The sequence below is a fragment of the Somniosus microcephalus genome, chromosome 1 (assembly GCF_052327205.1).
Source record: "Somniosus microcephalus isolate GS21.2 chromosome 1, FLI_Smic_1.0, whole genome shotgun sequence".
Classification (NCBI taxonomy): domain Eukaryota; kingdom Metazoa; phylum Chordata; class Chondrichthyes; order Squaliformes; family Somniosidae; genus Somniosus; species Somniosus microcephalus.
This window is the reverse complement of record NC_140987.1, coordinates 382,111,953-382,124,751: the sequence shown is the minus strand read 5'-3', so window position 1 is coordinate 382,124,751 and position 12,799 is coordinate 382,111,953. Positions and strand designations below refer to the sequence as shown.

The 12,799-nt window shown below is 43.1% G+C and overlaps 1 protein-coding gene across 4 annotated transcripts in view; it reads left to right on the top strand.

Annotated features, from left to right (window-relative positions):
* Positions 1-9,982, top strand: part of sytl4 (synaptotagmin-like 4) — a 115,488-nt gene extending 105,506 nt beyond the window's left edge. For all 4 annotated transcript variants that reach the window (XM_085996309.1, XM_085996317.1, XM_085996291.1 and 1 more), the window contains 3 exons: positions 348-459; positions 3,299-3,507; positions 4,929-9,982. In XM_085996309.1, coding sequence (XP_085852435.1) covers positions 348-459; positions 3,299-3,507; positions 4,929-5,068 — 461 coding nt within the window. In that variant the 3' untranslated portion in view covers positions 5,069-9,982. The remainder of the gene's footprint in view (positions 1-347; positions 460-3,298; positions 3,508-4,928) is intronic.
* The last annotated feature ends 2,817 nt before the right edge of the window (positions 9,983-12,799 follow it).

Here is a 12,799-nt window from a genome sequence, read left to right as displayed (position 1 = left end):
TCTTGTCAATAACGTATACAGGTGACACGGGCTCCCATTTTTTCCCCTCTGTTTCTTCGCTGTGGATAATTGATTAGCCTCCGCCTACTGCCTCCACCTTGTGGCACAACCACAACATTATGATAATCTATTTTTTGTTACCTAGTGTGTCAACATGCTGTGCCACCAAATCATTCCATGGGCAGTGTTTTTCTTTAGAACACAGCTGAGTAGTTCCCATAAGAATCACTATGGTAATTGAAAATAGCTTCCAGAAGAATGTTGAGCTAATGTACTGTAGCTAATGAGATATCTTTATCGACACACTGCAACCTAAAGTCAACTCATGTAACCGCTGTTTCTAACAGGAAAGAAAGGCACAAGGCCACTAGAGGGTGGGGAGCTGCAGGTGTGGATTAAGGAGGCCAAGAACCTTACACCAATGAAAGTAGGAGGAACCTCAGACACTTTTGTCAAAGGGTAAGAGTCGGCAGTGTGCTTCTGTACAAGTAACTATAACTAAATATCAGTGTTTTAATCATGTATGTCTCTCTGGATGTCCTCTGTGAATTTGTGGATGAGAGGAGAGTGATTGAAATATAGAGCACAGCACAGAATATTTACAGGAAGAGAAGGCGGCTCCCACTTGTAAATAACGTCACATATTATGGCCTCAAATGTACTTGCCATTTTTGGCAAGTTTGTGGCTTAACATGAGCATAGTGGCATTTTTGGAGGTGATTGCTCGAATGTGACTCATGTCTGCTAGGTTTGCACCCTATAATGGCAGTGATGTCGTTTCCATCATGATCTGTGCCCTTCCATGTATGTTCTCAAATGGCAGAATTGCTTTACTTTGGAACCTGCAGGCTTAAAAAACTTTGAGAAGTGTTTGCTAGAGCTTTCACAGCATTATTTTTACCTTGCACCTGGATAGAGCTTGACTTGCCTCTGACAGCCCATGAACCCACTGGGATATTTTTGATCTGAGATGGAGCCATTGCTGGCTGCATCTCTGGAGCTTGTGCCTGGGCAGCCTGTTGTCACCTCCTACATGCCACTTGCATGCACTGAGGGGTAAGGCTGGATGCCTTGTTCCACAATCCTGAGAAAACAGCCTTGTACACATGCACTCCAGCTGTCGCCATTCTACTAGGCCGAGATCTGTGTGTCCACTGATCAGGGAGCTGGCTGGTCTATTGGCTGCTATCAGATCCTGAAAGCCCAGAAACAGCTGCATGCATGTCAAAACACAGTAGCTGAAAGCTGGTATAAAAGGTGCTGTCTAATTTGTCCCCGACTGCCACCAGGGCAGCAGTCTGTGCTTCCATAGAGGCGGAGTAACCGACTAGTTCCAGGCCACCCCTGAGGTGGGAGGCTTCAGCAGATTGCAATGAACCCACCAGATACTTAATTGATGGCTACAGTAAAGAAAAAGATGTTACCACAAATAAGGGCTCTAGACTCCAGTCACAACTGTCAATTACCGCACATCCTCAGAGACTGGCCTCTGAGCTTGCACATGTGTTTGATGTTCTTCGAATACCCTTCTTTTCAGGTGAGTGCTTATAAGTTCTGGGCCCCACAACTTTGCTTCCACAGGTAAGATGACATATCCTCACCCACTCCCCAGGGTCCCTCGTACAGTCAATCACCTGGTGCCACATCCTCACTAACACTACCCAATTCCCCCAGTTAACAGTATCATGGGAGTGAGAAAGCAAGTGGCACAGGTGCCGACATCGAGGGGATTGTGACAGAGTAACGTGGGGCAGGATATTGCTCCAGGAACACCTGTGTGGTCTTTTCTTCAGCACCCTACTCATCATCATCTTCATCAGTCAATGAGGAAGAAATTTCTGCCCTCCTGCTTCTCATCACCATCTTCCTCCTCCTCTGCTTCCTGTTGCTGTGATGGAACTCCAGGAAAGGAGGGCTTCCACGGTGACCATTACCTATTAAGGGATTAAGGAGACAAAGAAGGGTGTGAAAGCTTCTGGCTGTATGCTGCTTCATGGGTATTCCATGGCAACTGTCTACCCACTTACCTGCAGTGTCTTACCAATCTTACCATCTGCCACAGCTGAGTGGAGTGCCTACTCAACAACTCTATGGTCTGCTCCTCATATGGAGTCAGCTCTGATGTCTGGAATGCCCCTCTGGTCCTTTGTCTTTCACAGGCATTGTGCAGAAGTTCCTCCTGTAACAAGATTTAGTGAAATAGGTGATGGCTAGCACTTTTGCCAGGTAGCATCAGACAGCTGGCGTAATAGATCTTCTGGTATCACCCTGTTAAAGTGGAAGAAAAGGTTTTAAGATTCTGCATGCAAGTAATTGCTGTTAGGGAAGATAGCAACTTACATTGTCATATCCAGAATTGCTGAAATCTTTAATCACAGTGCAATGTTAAGAATGACTTGTGCAGCTAATAATTAGTGAACAGTTTATTAACATGCATGGCACTCAAGGAAGAAAAGGCAGAATGGCCGGTGTGTTACCTTACCTGTAGTCATCCAGTCATTGAACTTTTTCCAGCATTGGTCTGCAATTCATGGGGTGAGATGAGGCACTCTACCACTTCCTCCCATATGACATGCAAGCCACTTTTTGCAGCTTCCTACCATAGAATCACAGCAGTCTTTCTCTCCTTTGCTGCATGTCTTGCAAGCGGGTTTATAAGCCGGCCTCATTAAAATGTTGTGCTTTTTTTCTGCCTTCTTCCAATGACCTGTTCTCTTCTTTGGGTGTCTCTGCCAGGTCTCTCGCTTGAAGACATACTTCAAAAATGCCACAGAACTCATGAGTCATCGACCACACTTACCTAACAGTTTCTCCAGCCTGCTGTTGCAATCATCAGCCATTCTCGACTCTTTAAAGGCCTGCAACTGCAAATTCCATTTCCCCAGTACAATAGTTGCGCTCAACTAATGCCAAATTCTATGCAAATAAACTGAGCCCATAATTTATGGTTGGAGAGGATTATTGGGTGGAAGTGTTCTCCTCCAGCATAAATGACCTCACCAATTTTCGGGGCCAGTGTTACAATTTTATTCCTATTTCATTGATTCTTAAATTTACTGCCTGCAGCGCACACTTCCGCTTGCTGCAAAGTAGTAATACCCATGGAAAAAACTCAATAACTGTCAAATACCTTCTTTACTATTCAGACTGCTTTACAAATAAAAGCTATCTTTTATCAATACTGCTTTTATCTAGCCCAGAAGACTGAGAGTGAGGGAGATCTATAATAATTTCCCTTAAGGAGCATTACTAGTTTATAACTGAAGTCAATGTCAATCCCAATCCCTTCATGTTTCAGGTACCTTCTACCATTCAGAACCAAAACATCCAAACGGAAAACTCCTGTAGTGAAGAAGACATTGAACCCTCACTACAACCACACCTTTGTGTACAGTGGCATGAAGCCCGAGGACCTGCAGCATATTTGTCTGGAGCTGACCATCTGGGATAGAGAGCCCCTGTCCAGCAACGATTTTCTCGGAGGAGTCCGTCTTGGAGTTGGAAATGGTAAGGAAAGAAGAAATGGGAGGGGTGCAGTGGTAGGAAAGAGGTAGGGAAGGAACTGACCTAAGTTTCAGTAGAGAAACTGGCCTTTACTGGTTTCAGCTGAAATTTTCAATAGGGGAGAGATACAGCCAGAATTTATCGTAAGAGTAATGGTGAGGTTAATGGTGCTCACTGCTATTTACGTGCAAATCTGACGGCAATTTCAGGCGAGTGCAGATAGATGCGAACATCCAGAAGTTGCTGTCCGAGACGCACCACTCTGTGTAGATGTGAACTAAACTCGCCACAGAAAGTCCATTTCAGTCTAAGTACCCTTTTTTAACGGCGTGATGAGCAATGTTCCCCCTCAGGAAGTCCCACTCAGGCTGCTCACAAGTTGTTGCCACTGGAAGATACTGCGCAACAAATTTAAAGGGACTGCACACAAAAAAATTAGAGGGAACATTGGTGATGAGGCTTAATTACTGCCAAACAACCTCTATGGCACTGCAAATTTACTGAGGAGTCTTATTTCTTCAGATTTTAATTGTTGGAGATTTTTTTGAAATGTAAATTTAACTTTTTAGAAACTTTTTCTCTCTCTTAATCCAATCTTTCTTTCCCTCTCTTCAGTTTGTTTTCTGTACCTGATTTGAACTCTGCTGTTCATTTCACAATACTTCAATCTGATTGGTTGAGACACAGTTGATTACCCTGTTCACACAGGCCCCAGATGCCCTGTAGAGGGCGCCGCGCCATCTGGATCTTAGTGAATTCTGACCCATTAGCTTATACAACCTTAATTGCTGACATAACCATCTGCAAGGCACAAGTCAGGAGTGTGATGGAATACTCTCCACTTGCCTGGATGAGTGCAGCTCCAACAACTCTCAAGAAGCTCGACACCATCCAGGACAAAGCAGCCCACTTGATTGGCACCCCCATCCACCACCTTAAACATTCACTCCCTCCACCACCAGCGTACCGTGGCTGCAGTGTGTACCATCTACAAGATGCACTGCAGCAACTCGCCAAGGCTTTTTTGGCAGCACCTCCCAAACCCGCGACCTCTACCACCTAGAAGGACAAGGGCAGCAGGCGCATGGGAACACCATCACCTCCAAGTCACACACCATCCTGACTTGGAATTATATCGCCGTTCCTTCATTGTCAGTGGGTCAAAATCCTGGAACTCCTAACAGTACTATGGGAGTACCTTCTCCACACAGACTACAGCGATTCTAGAAGGCAGCTCACCACCACCTTCTCGAGGGGAATTATGGAGGAGCAATAAATGCTGGTTTTGCCAGTAACTCCCACATCCCAATGAACAAATATAAAAAAAACTGTGAGAAAGTGACATTGTAGCTGTGCTCTAGAGTTTCTGTGCTGTAACTTATGAAACATGCCTGCCCACTCATTTTTTGCATATTTTGTTCCAGGAATCAGCAATGGGCAGCAAGTGGACTGGATGGATTCAATGGGAGAGGAGATCAACATTTGGCGGAGGATGACCCAGTACCCCGGCTCCTGGGTTGAAGGAACACTGCTGCTTCGTCCAGACATGACTGGACACATCTAGTCAGTGGATACGGGGACAAAATGTCTAATTTTACTTCCAACCAGTACATCCTGAAGGTGGATTACTATAATGCAAACAGAAAATTGGTCAAGTGCTCTAGCACCACAAGCCATATCAAAGTAACGTTTTATCCCAAAAACAAAAATCCATATATTCATTCACCCCAAAATAGTGTCCCCTCAGGAATGGAGGAAATATTTTTGTTTAAGAACAGGTATGACTAGCTCCAGGAATTCACAGGATCAAGAATGGCAACTTGTAGCGGATTGAGATCTGATCATGTCAGGAAGTGGGGAAGGAGGAAATGGAGAAGAGAATATTTTATGTTAAGAAAATTGGTCTGAGGGCATGTTAAAAATGTTTCTCCTGCAGCCTGTATTCACTCTGCCTATGCTTTGTTTCCTTTCCCCCACCCTAATCAGTAATAAAACTGACAATAGGGAATTCAGTCCCACATTCCTTATTAGGTAGGATTATTAGTTTGATCTTTGGACGTGGATCTTATATTCAGATATTAAGTCTTTTGCTACTCATACAAACCATTGCTGTTTTGCTTTTTGCTGTGGGCAACTTGTAGTTGGAATATTTGTTTTCAAGACCAATAGGTCAGTAACATTCCCTCATTTATCAGAAAAATTGAATATAGCCGGCACACTATTAATGGTGGAATGTTAGCCTGTGGTAAAATACAAGCTGCGAGTTCCCTTAATACCACTCCTCATTCCAGATTGGAAAATCGGGAATAAGTTATCGCCTCCAGTTCCCCATATTACATAAAATGCCATCAGAATGCTAAAAGCTATTATTGCTACTGCAAGCACACACCAGAAAATCAAACATAATCAAAACAGCACACCAAAAATTAGGCTCTTAGGCCTAGAAATTCAGTTAGGGGCGCCCAGCTCGCCTGGGCGCCGGAATTACCGCTGCGCGCGGAGCCACTTGCGCCAGCGGGAAATTCAGTTTCAACGCCCCAAGTGGAAGCCGGCCGCTAAACAAGGGTTTCGGCGCCCCGCTTGGGGCGCTGAAACTGAATATCTGCGTGTAAAGTGCCGCAGCGCCACCCGCGGTACTGCAGGCCTTCCTCTCATTCTTAAGGGGGAGGTGCCTGCAACAGCGCGATCTCCGCTCGCGAGTGCCGGCAAATGAGCCCAGCACCAAGGAGAAGTGCCGGGCTCTCTGGAAACAGCCGGCAATGCCGCGGGGGGGGCGGTGTAGGAGGCCGGGGAAGGTGGTGCGGGCAGGCGGCCGCCGAAAAAGCGGCCGGCCGCACCTCCACCTTAACTCGCCCCACTACCGGCACAGGTAGGCCCCGTGTACCGGTCGCTGTTTGCGGCCGGCGCGGGGGAGACGGCAGCAACCAAATATGGCCAGCGGGGCGCTGCGCACACCGATGACGTCATCGGTGGCGGCGCAGCGCTAATGGCTAACGCCGCCATTAGCGCCCCGCTAAATATCGCGGTAGGTTTGCACAGTGGCGCAAAAGCCCTCTTTGGGCGCAAACTGGTGGCGCAGGCCACTGAATTTCTAGGCCTTAGTTTCTCACGTAGACTTAGAACAATCTTATGAGACTCATAGACAGAGATTGTAAGAACCATTTGTTTAGTTACAGTCTGGTGATATAGGCGTCAGTGGATGTAGCAAAAAAAACGAGTTATGGTAGAAATGTATTTGAAATATTCAGGACTATTTTAATAATCAGAGAATACAGGATTATACAGAAGTAGATTTGTTAAGGTTTGCTTGGTGGAGGATGGAAAACGTCACAGTAACTGCATATTTAACAGAAACATTTTGCATCTATAAAACTATACAGGATATAGAAGTGGACATGTCTAATGGGTAGGAAAGATCAATGGTCAAAAAGGATTTCACAGTAATTCAACCGAAAACTGGTCCAGTTTTGTTCTTTTTAAATTTAAGGGAATGAAATTGGGCTTCTCGACATTAGTAACTAAATATAGCATGTTTGTATGAAATTCCCGCCTCTCTTATTTTAATGAAGATGCATTTATTTTAAATAGATTAATGCCTTTGTTAAAATACTGGGCAGAGGACTTTCATATGAATGCATTTTATTTTTTGTTACCTTGAGACTTCAACCCCTAAGTTACTTCCATCTTTTCCATGTCTTACTACCACTGCTGTACATCCTTCTGGCTGAGAATCAGGCCCATGGCCAACTCCCAAGCCTTGTATAAAGCAGGATGCATTGGGATGGTCTGGCATGGTTGGTTTTTGTTCTCCTTTTCTATCACTGCAGAGATTATCTCACTTGTGCTTTATAGTTGCCTCCAGAAGTGCTGCAACAAACAGAAACTCATAAAATGGGGACTAAAACTGAAAGCTGTCTTGCATTACCAACATGCATCCCAACCTCATAACAGTTTCACTGGCATATTGATTTTGCCTTTCAGCAACTGTTTGCTGGATCTGATTTTTGTTCAAGATCTACAAGCTTATTGAAGAGGATAAATTTGAGGAAGAAGTGAGATTGAAGATAAGTTATCAGAAAAAGATTTAACAAAGTATTTGTGATACAAGTCATATGCTTTTTACTGACTTACACCAAGAGCTCCATGTCCTACAAGCTAGAGATTTTAAACACTACATTGGGGTTGATTTTCAGTGTGCCGTGAGGCGGGCTTTTAGGCGTGCGGGGGGCTAAAATCCCGAATTCGGGGGTCCCGACACCATCCCACCCAAAACCCGCCTCCATGTAAGTTTCAAAGAAGGCGGGTACCCGCCCTGCACTGGGACCCGCCGACCCGAGGCAGGAAGGATTTAGTGTCAATTAACTGCCTGTTAACAGGTAGTTAACACAGTTTTTAGCCTAATCCCTATTTTGAAGGTTGTCGTGTGGGATTCCCGACGGCTCCAAACCACGCCAGGTTAGAGTCGTCGGGCCGTCAGGTTGAAGGACTTGGAGGGGTCCAGATGTCGGTGTTCAGGTGAGTCATGAGTGCAAAGGTAAGTGTGTTTGGTGTGTCTAAAGTGTGTAAAGAAGTTTAAATTACCTGTACTTACCTTTACAGCCTTCCTTCCTCTAGGCTTCAGGAGTCCATCATTCAGCCGGCACAGAAAGCAGAATGGCCGCGAGCTGTCAAAAGTGACAGCCTGCAGCTTTCAGTCCGGCGAGATTTCTAACTGAGTCTGCGTAGAAGGACTCCGGTTAGAAGTAAGACTGTCAGTGTTTGACAGCTTCAAACAGCTGTGAAACATTGATATTTCATCTGTCAACACTTCTTGACAAATGAAATTTCAGTCTGTGACATCACCTGTTGCCGGGTGGCCCTTAATTGGCCTGCTGAGCCCGCTGGGCGGGCTCAACAAGGTCAATCAAGTGAAAATCGCGTGGATTGGCCGCATCTCGATGGAGGCGGGACTACAACCCAAAAGTTGTAGTCCCACCTCCTTCCCAACTTCTGAATGAAAATCCAGCCCATTGTGTTTCAAAATTCACGTTTTAATTATAATGAAGTCTAGACAGGCTAAAAGACTAGCCAACATTATTTCAGGCCTCTAACTACAGCACCTACCCTTATAAGTGTGTTTCTTTTTTGAGAAATCCTCAAAATAATCAAAGTTTTGAAGGTTGTAAACTCAGAAGCAAAGGGCAAGTTTGACAAAGCTTTGTTTGGGGGGGAATCCTTCATGCAAGCTTTCTATCCAAGTACAGGGGAGAGATTTATGTGATGGATTTTACATTGTCTCATGGGTAAACTAAACATCTGCTAACTAAAACATTATTCAAAATATATGGTTTAATCAATAAATAGCACTTTTTTGAACTTGGAGTATATATACACACACACTCCCTCCGAAGAATGGGGATGGGACATTTTTTTCTCCTCCATTTTATGTAGCTTATCTCTTGGATGAAAGTATATTGATTCAATAAATGGTTTCCACATTACCTGTTACTGTCTTCAATCTCTTTTATAGTAAGTCAATATAATTTGTTCAACATATGAGTCTTTATTTATTTTTGGTCTTTGTCATCAAACCTACTGTGGTCATCAAATATAAACCCGAAGAGCTCAGACTTTGCTTTTCATGGTTATCTATAATTTGTTAGCTGTTTTTTCCTGGTATCCTTACAATGACGCTAAAGTGAAATTTAGTAGATTGAGGATAGTGTGCATGAATTCTGGACAATGTTGGGTGGATTTTAAACAGTAGGCATCTATTTCAATTCCATCCAAACTAATTTTATGGGTAATGGGGTAGCACACCTCATTTGTGTTCCAGTACACCGGGAGGTTTCACATCCAATTTGCACCAATGGTTCAGTGAGCAGCTGATCCATATAGTCCAGTAAGGCCTCTGCTCGGAGAAGAGTTCACTGATTTCAGTTAGGATGGAATGTGATGAAGCCCAATGTATCTAATGCTATATTTTATACAAATGTATAACTTGGCTTATGCTTTAAACTGTTTAAAGTGAAAGTACTGGCTACTTTGAATGAGTTCCTTTTGTATAAGCTTCAAGAGCTGAAAGGCAAAATAGAATACACACATATCTGGAAGCATATTGTATAATAATGACATTTAAATTTTGTTTGGTGAGGTTGGAGTTGTTTGCATCTGTAGATTCCTCTGGTGTCTGTTCCGTCACTGCAAGAAGTATTTTTGAAGCAGAACAGCTTTATTCATCAGGAAGCATGCCAATTTTATCTTCCTTTGTGTACTCCACAGTGGTGAGGAAGAACTCCATGGAGGCTGAAGCACCAATAATATAATTTCTAAAACAACCACAAGTATTCAGTAAAAGGACTGTAGGGATTATGCTTCTTGTGTTGACCTCAAAAGTTCCAATGTACCTGTGACAATTAAGGACCATTTTTAAAAATCTGATTTATCTTTTTTGACTATATAATTTTACTTACAATAAACTTTTGTTTTTAGCCTGAGATACATGGTCTGTAAGCATGATGTTTTCCATGAATTCAGAGATCTGTAGGACATGAGGAGTACTACTATTTCTGGTGCATAACCCACTGGCAGAAAGTTAATTTTTCTCCTGTGGCACACTATCTGCTACACTTCAAGAATAAGGTCAACATCAGGAGCAACAGCTTGCCTAAGGAATATAACTTTTTGTGTTCTGCATAAACAAAACATACTGTGAAGACTGACTTGTAATAGCCCCCAACACAGGTCAGTGAGGACAGGGGTAATTAATGAGGACAGGATATGTGCAGCAGAGTTTGGGTAAACTGAAGTTTATGGAGATGGAGGTTGGGAGGCAAACAAGAAGAGTGTTGAAGTAGTCAAGGCTGGAGGTGACAAAGGCATGTATAAAGGTTTTACCGATGAAGGGGTTGAGGTAGGGACAAAGGTGAGCAATAGTGCAGAGGTAGAAGTGGCCTTTATGATTCAAAGGATATGGGAATTGAAGCACAGCTCAGGGTTGAGCATGGCACTGAAGTTATGACAATCTAGTTCAGCCTATTAAAATGATCGGGGACAGGATGGAATCAAGGGCATGGGAGCAGACTTTGTGGCGGCAGCCAAAGATTATTTGGAATTTCCCAGTGTTGAACTGGAGGAAATTATAACTCATCCAAGACTGATGTCAGACAAGCAGTCTGACTGCACAGAAGCAGTTGAAAGGTCTAGAGAGGCGATGGACGGGTCGAGAAAGTGCCATTGGCATAAGTGTGAAAGCGGATCTCTTACCTGCAATGTCGATAAGGTAAAGAAGGGGCCAAGGATAGATCCTTGGGGGACTCAGGAGGTGACAGTGTGGGAGAGAAGGAAGCATTTAATCCCTTTCTCAATTTTATCTAAAGTTGCCTTTGTCTAGTCATAGAACTATAGCCACAGTCTAACCTTAGTACTGTAATATGTACCACTTATGGCCAGATGAGCTCATTAATTTACTTCTATGTGATTTTTCAAGACTGATTGACTTCCTCTCCAGAAATTAGTAATGGACAGAATTAAACTCTGTGCACTCAATAGCACTATTAAAATATGAAAGTAAATATAATTCAAAAGTTTTTTTAAACTTATATGTGCACATTGTATAAATAGAATGTACTCCACTTATGAGAAAGACCTTAAAAGGCAGTTTTAATGTTGGGGGTTCAGGGAAAGCACGGTGTGTGTACTTGCCAGACTAAATCCAGACAATTAAGGACATTTTCTTTCCTATTAATAATCCTAATTACCAATTTTCTTCTACATCTATGGGTTCATCCATTTGTGTGGAATACACAAAGCACATTGTCTACTCTCACTGATCGTCATGAATTTGGAGTTTACAAGCTGTTCTTATTTCAATTTTCAAGTATATTTGACACCAGATGAATAGGGTGTTGTGTAAATAGTATAGGACGTCAGCATAGCACTAAGGAGCAGTAGGGTGCCAGTTTTCTGACTCCCAGCTATTCCGCTTCCTCACAGGGAGGGAATCTCAACTTGAGTCAGCTCAGCTGTTTTCACAATGTCATTGGAGCAGATCGCCCAATCAATCCATCAGCCGGAGAGCATGTGGTGCAACTGGAAAAGGAAAGGTTTTTTTGAAGTTTCACTTCAAAACAAAAATAGATTTACCCCAGTAAGTCAGTGGATGAGGTCACTCCAATGCAGCATCCAATGTGTCACTACATCAGGATAACCCCAATTTGAATCATACTGCTAGGTTGGCTTATGCTTATTGCCCTGGGCTAAGGATTCACCTCCTGACCACCATCCAGTGACCCAGTTGAAAAGTGCACATCAGGTGAGGACATGATCAAAAACAGCCTGTTGACAGTGTCTAGGTTTACACATGAAGAATGACCACTTGGGCATAGTACTGACAGAAGGGTACCATGCACCAATATTCAACACTGTGGAGGGGAGATAATTGGGATAAAGTAGGGACTAAATAAGCCATTGTAGGAAGAATGTTATTTAGGATTTGTGTCAGGTTAATTACACAGCAAAGTGAACACTAATCCTGACCTTTTTAGCAGCACATGGCAGATACGCAGTCTTCGGGATCCGTGAAATAAGTGCCATATTGTACAGTTATCCAATAAATAAAATCTATATATCCTTCTCAGTGAAGATTTTGTTCTTTGGGTTGTGGGAATCGTGTAGTTGGAATATTTGTTTTCAGGACCAATAGGTCAGTAATATTCCCTCATTTATCAGCAAAATGGAATATTGCTGCCACACTATTAATGATGGAATGTTAGCCTGTAGTAAAATACAGGTTACAAGTATTTTTTGGAGTAGTATTAAGTGAAACTTCATGTTCCCTTAATACCACTCCTCGTTCCAGATGGGAAAATCGGGAATAGTTACCTCGGAACTGGGAAGGAAGGAGTATTCCAAAAGGCTTTCAAGCACCCTGGTTGCTCTTCTGTGCCAAAAACAAATTTAACAAAATTGCAACTGTTTTAAGTTTGTTCCAAGAATAGCATGAATTGAGAGGAACATTCTTTAGTTCTGTACATTTTGTGGTTAGACCCGGTTTTTCTCATGAATATTACATGGAATTATTTTTGTACCGATTAAATTAGAAACTGGATCATAGGGTTAGATTGCAGTAATGAGACTTGCCAAGTTTGTGCGTGGATGATGAGGATATAAAACAAAAATGTACAAAAGAATTTTGGTTTCATTACATGGGTCACCGAAAGTTCCTGTAAACGTCTTGGCCAAGGCTTTCTGCAACCCCCAAGGAATCGGGCACATCTTGGGGAAGGGCAGAAATACTAAAGAACACAAACATTCC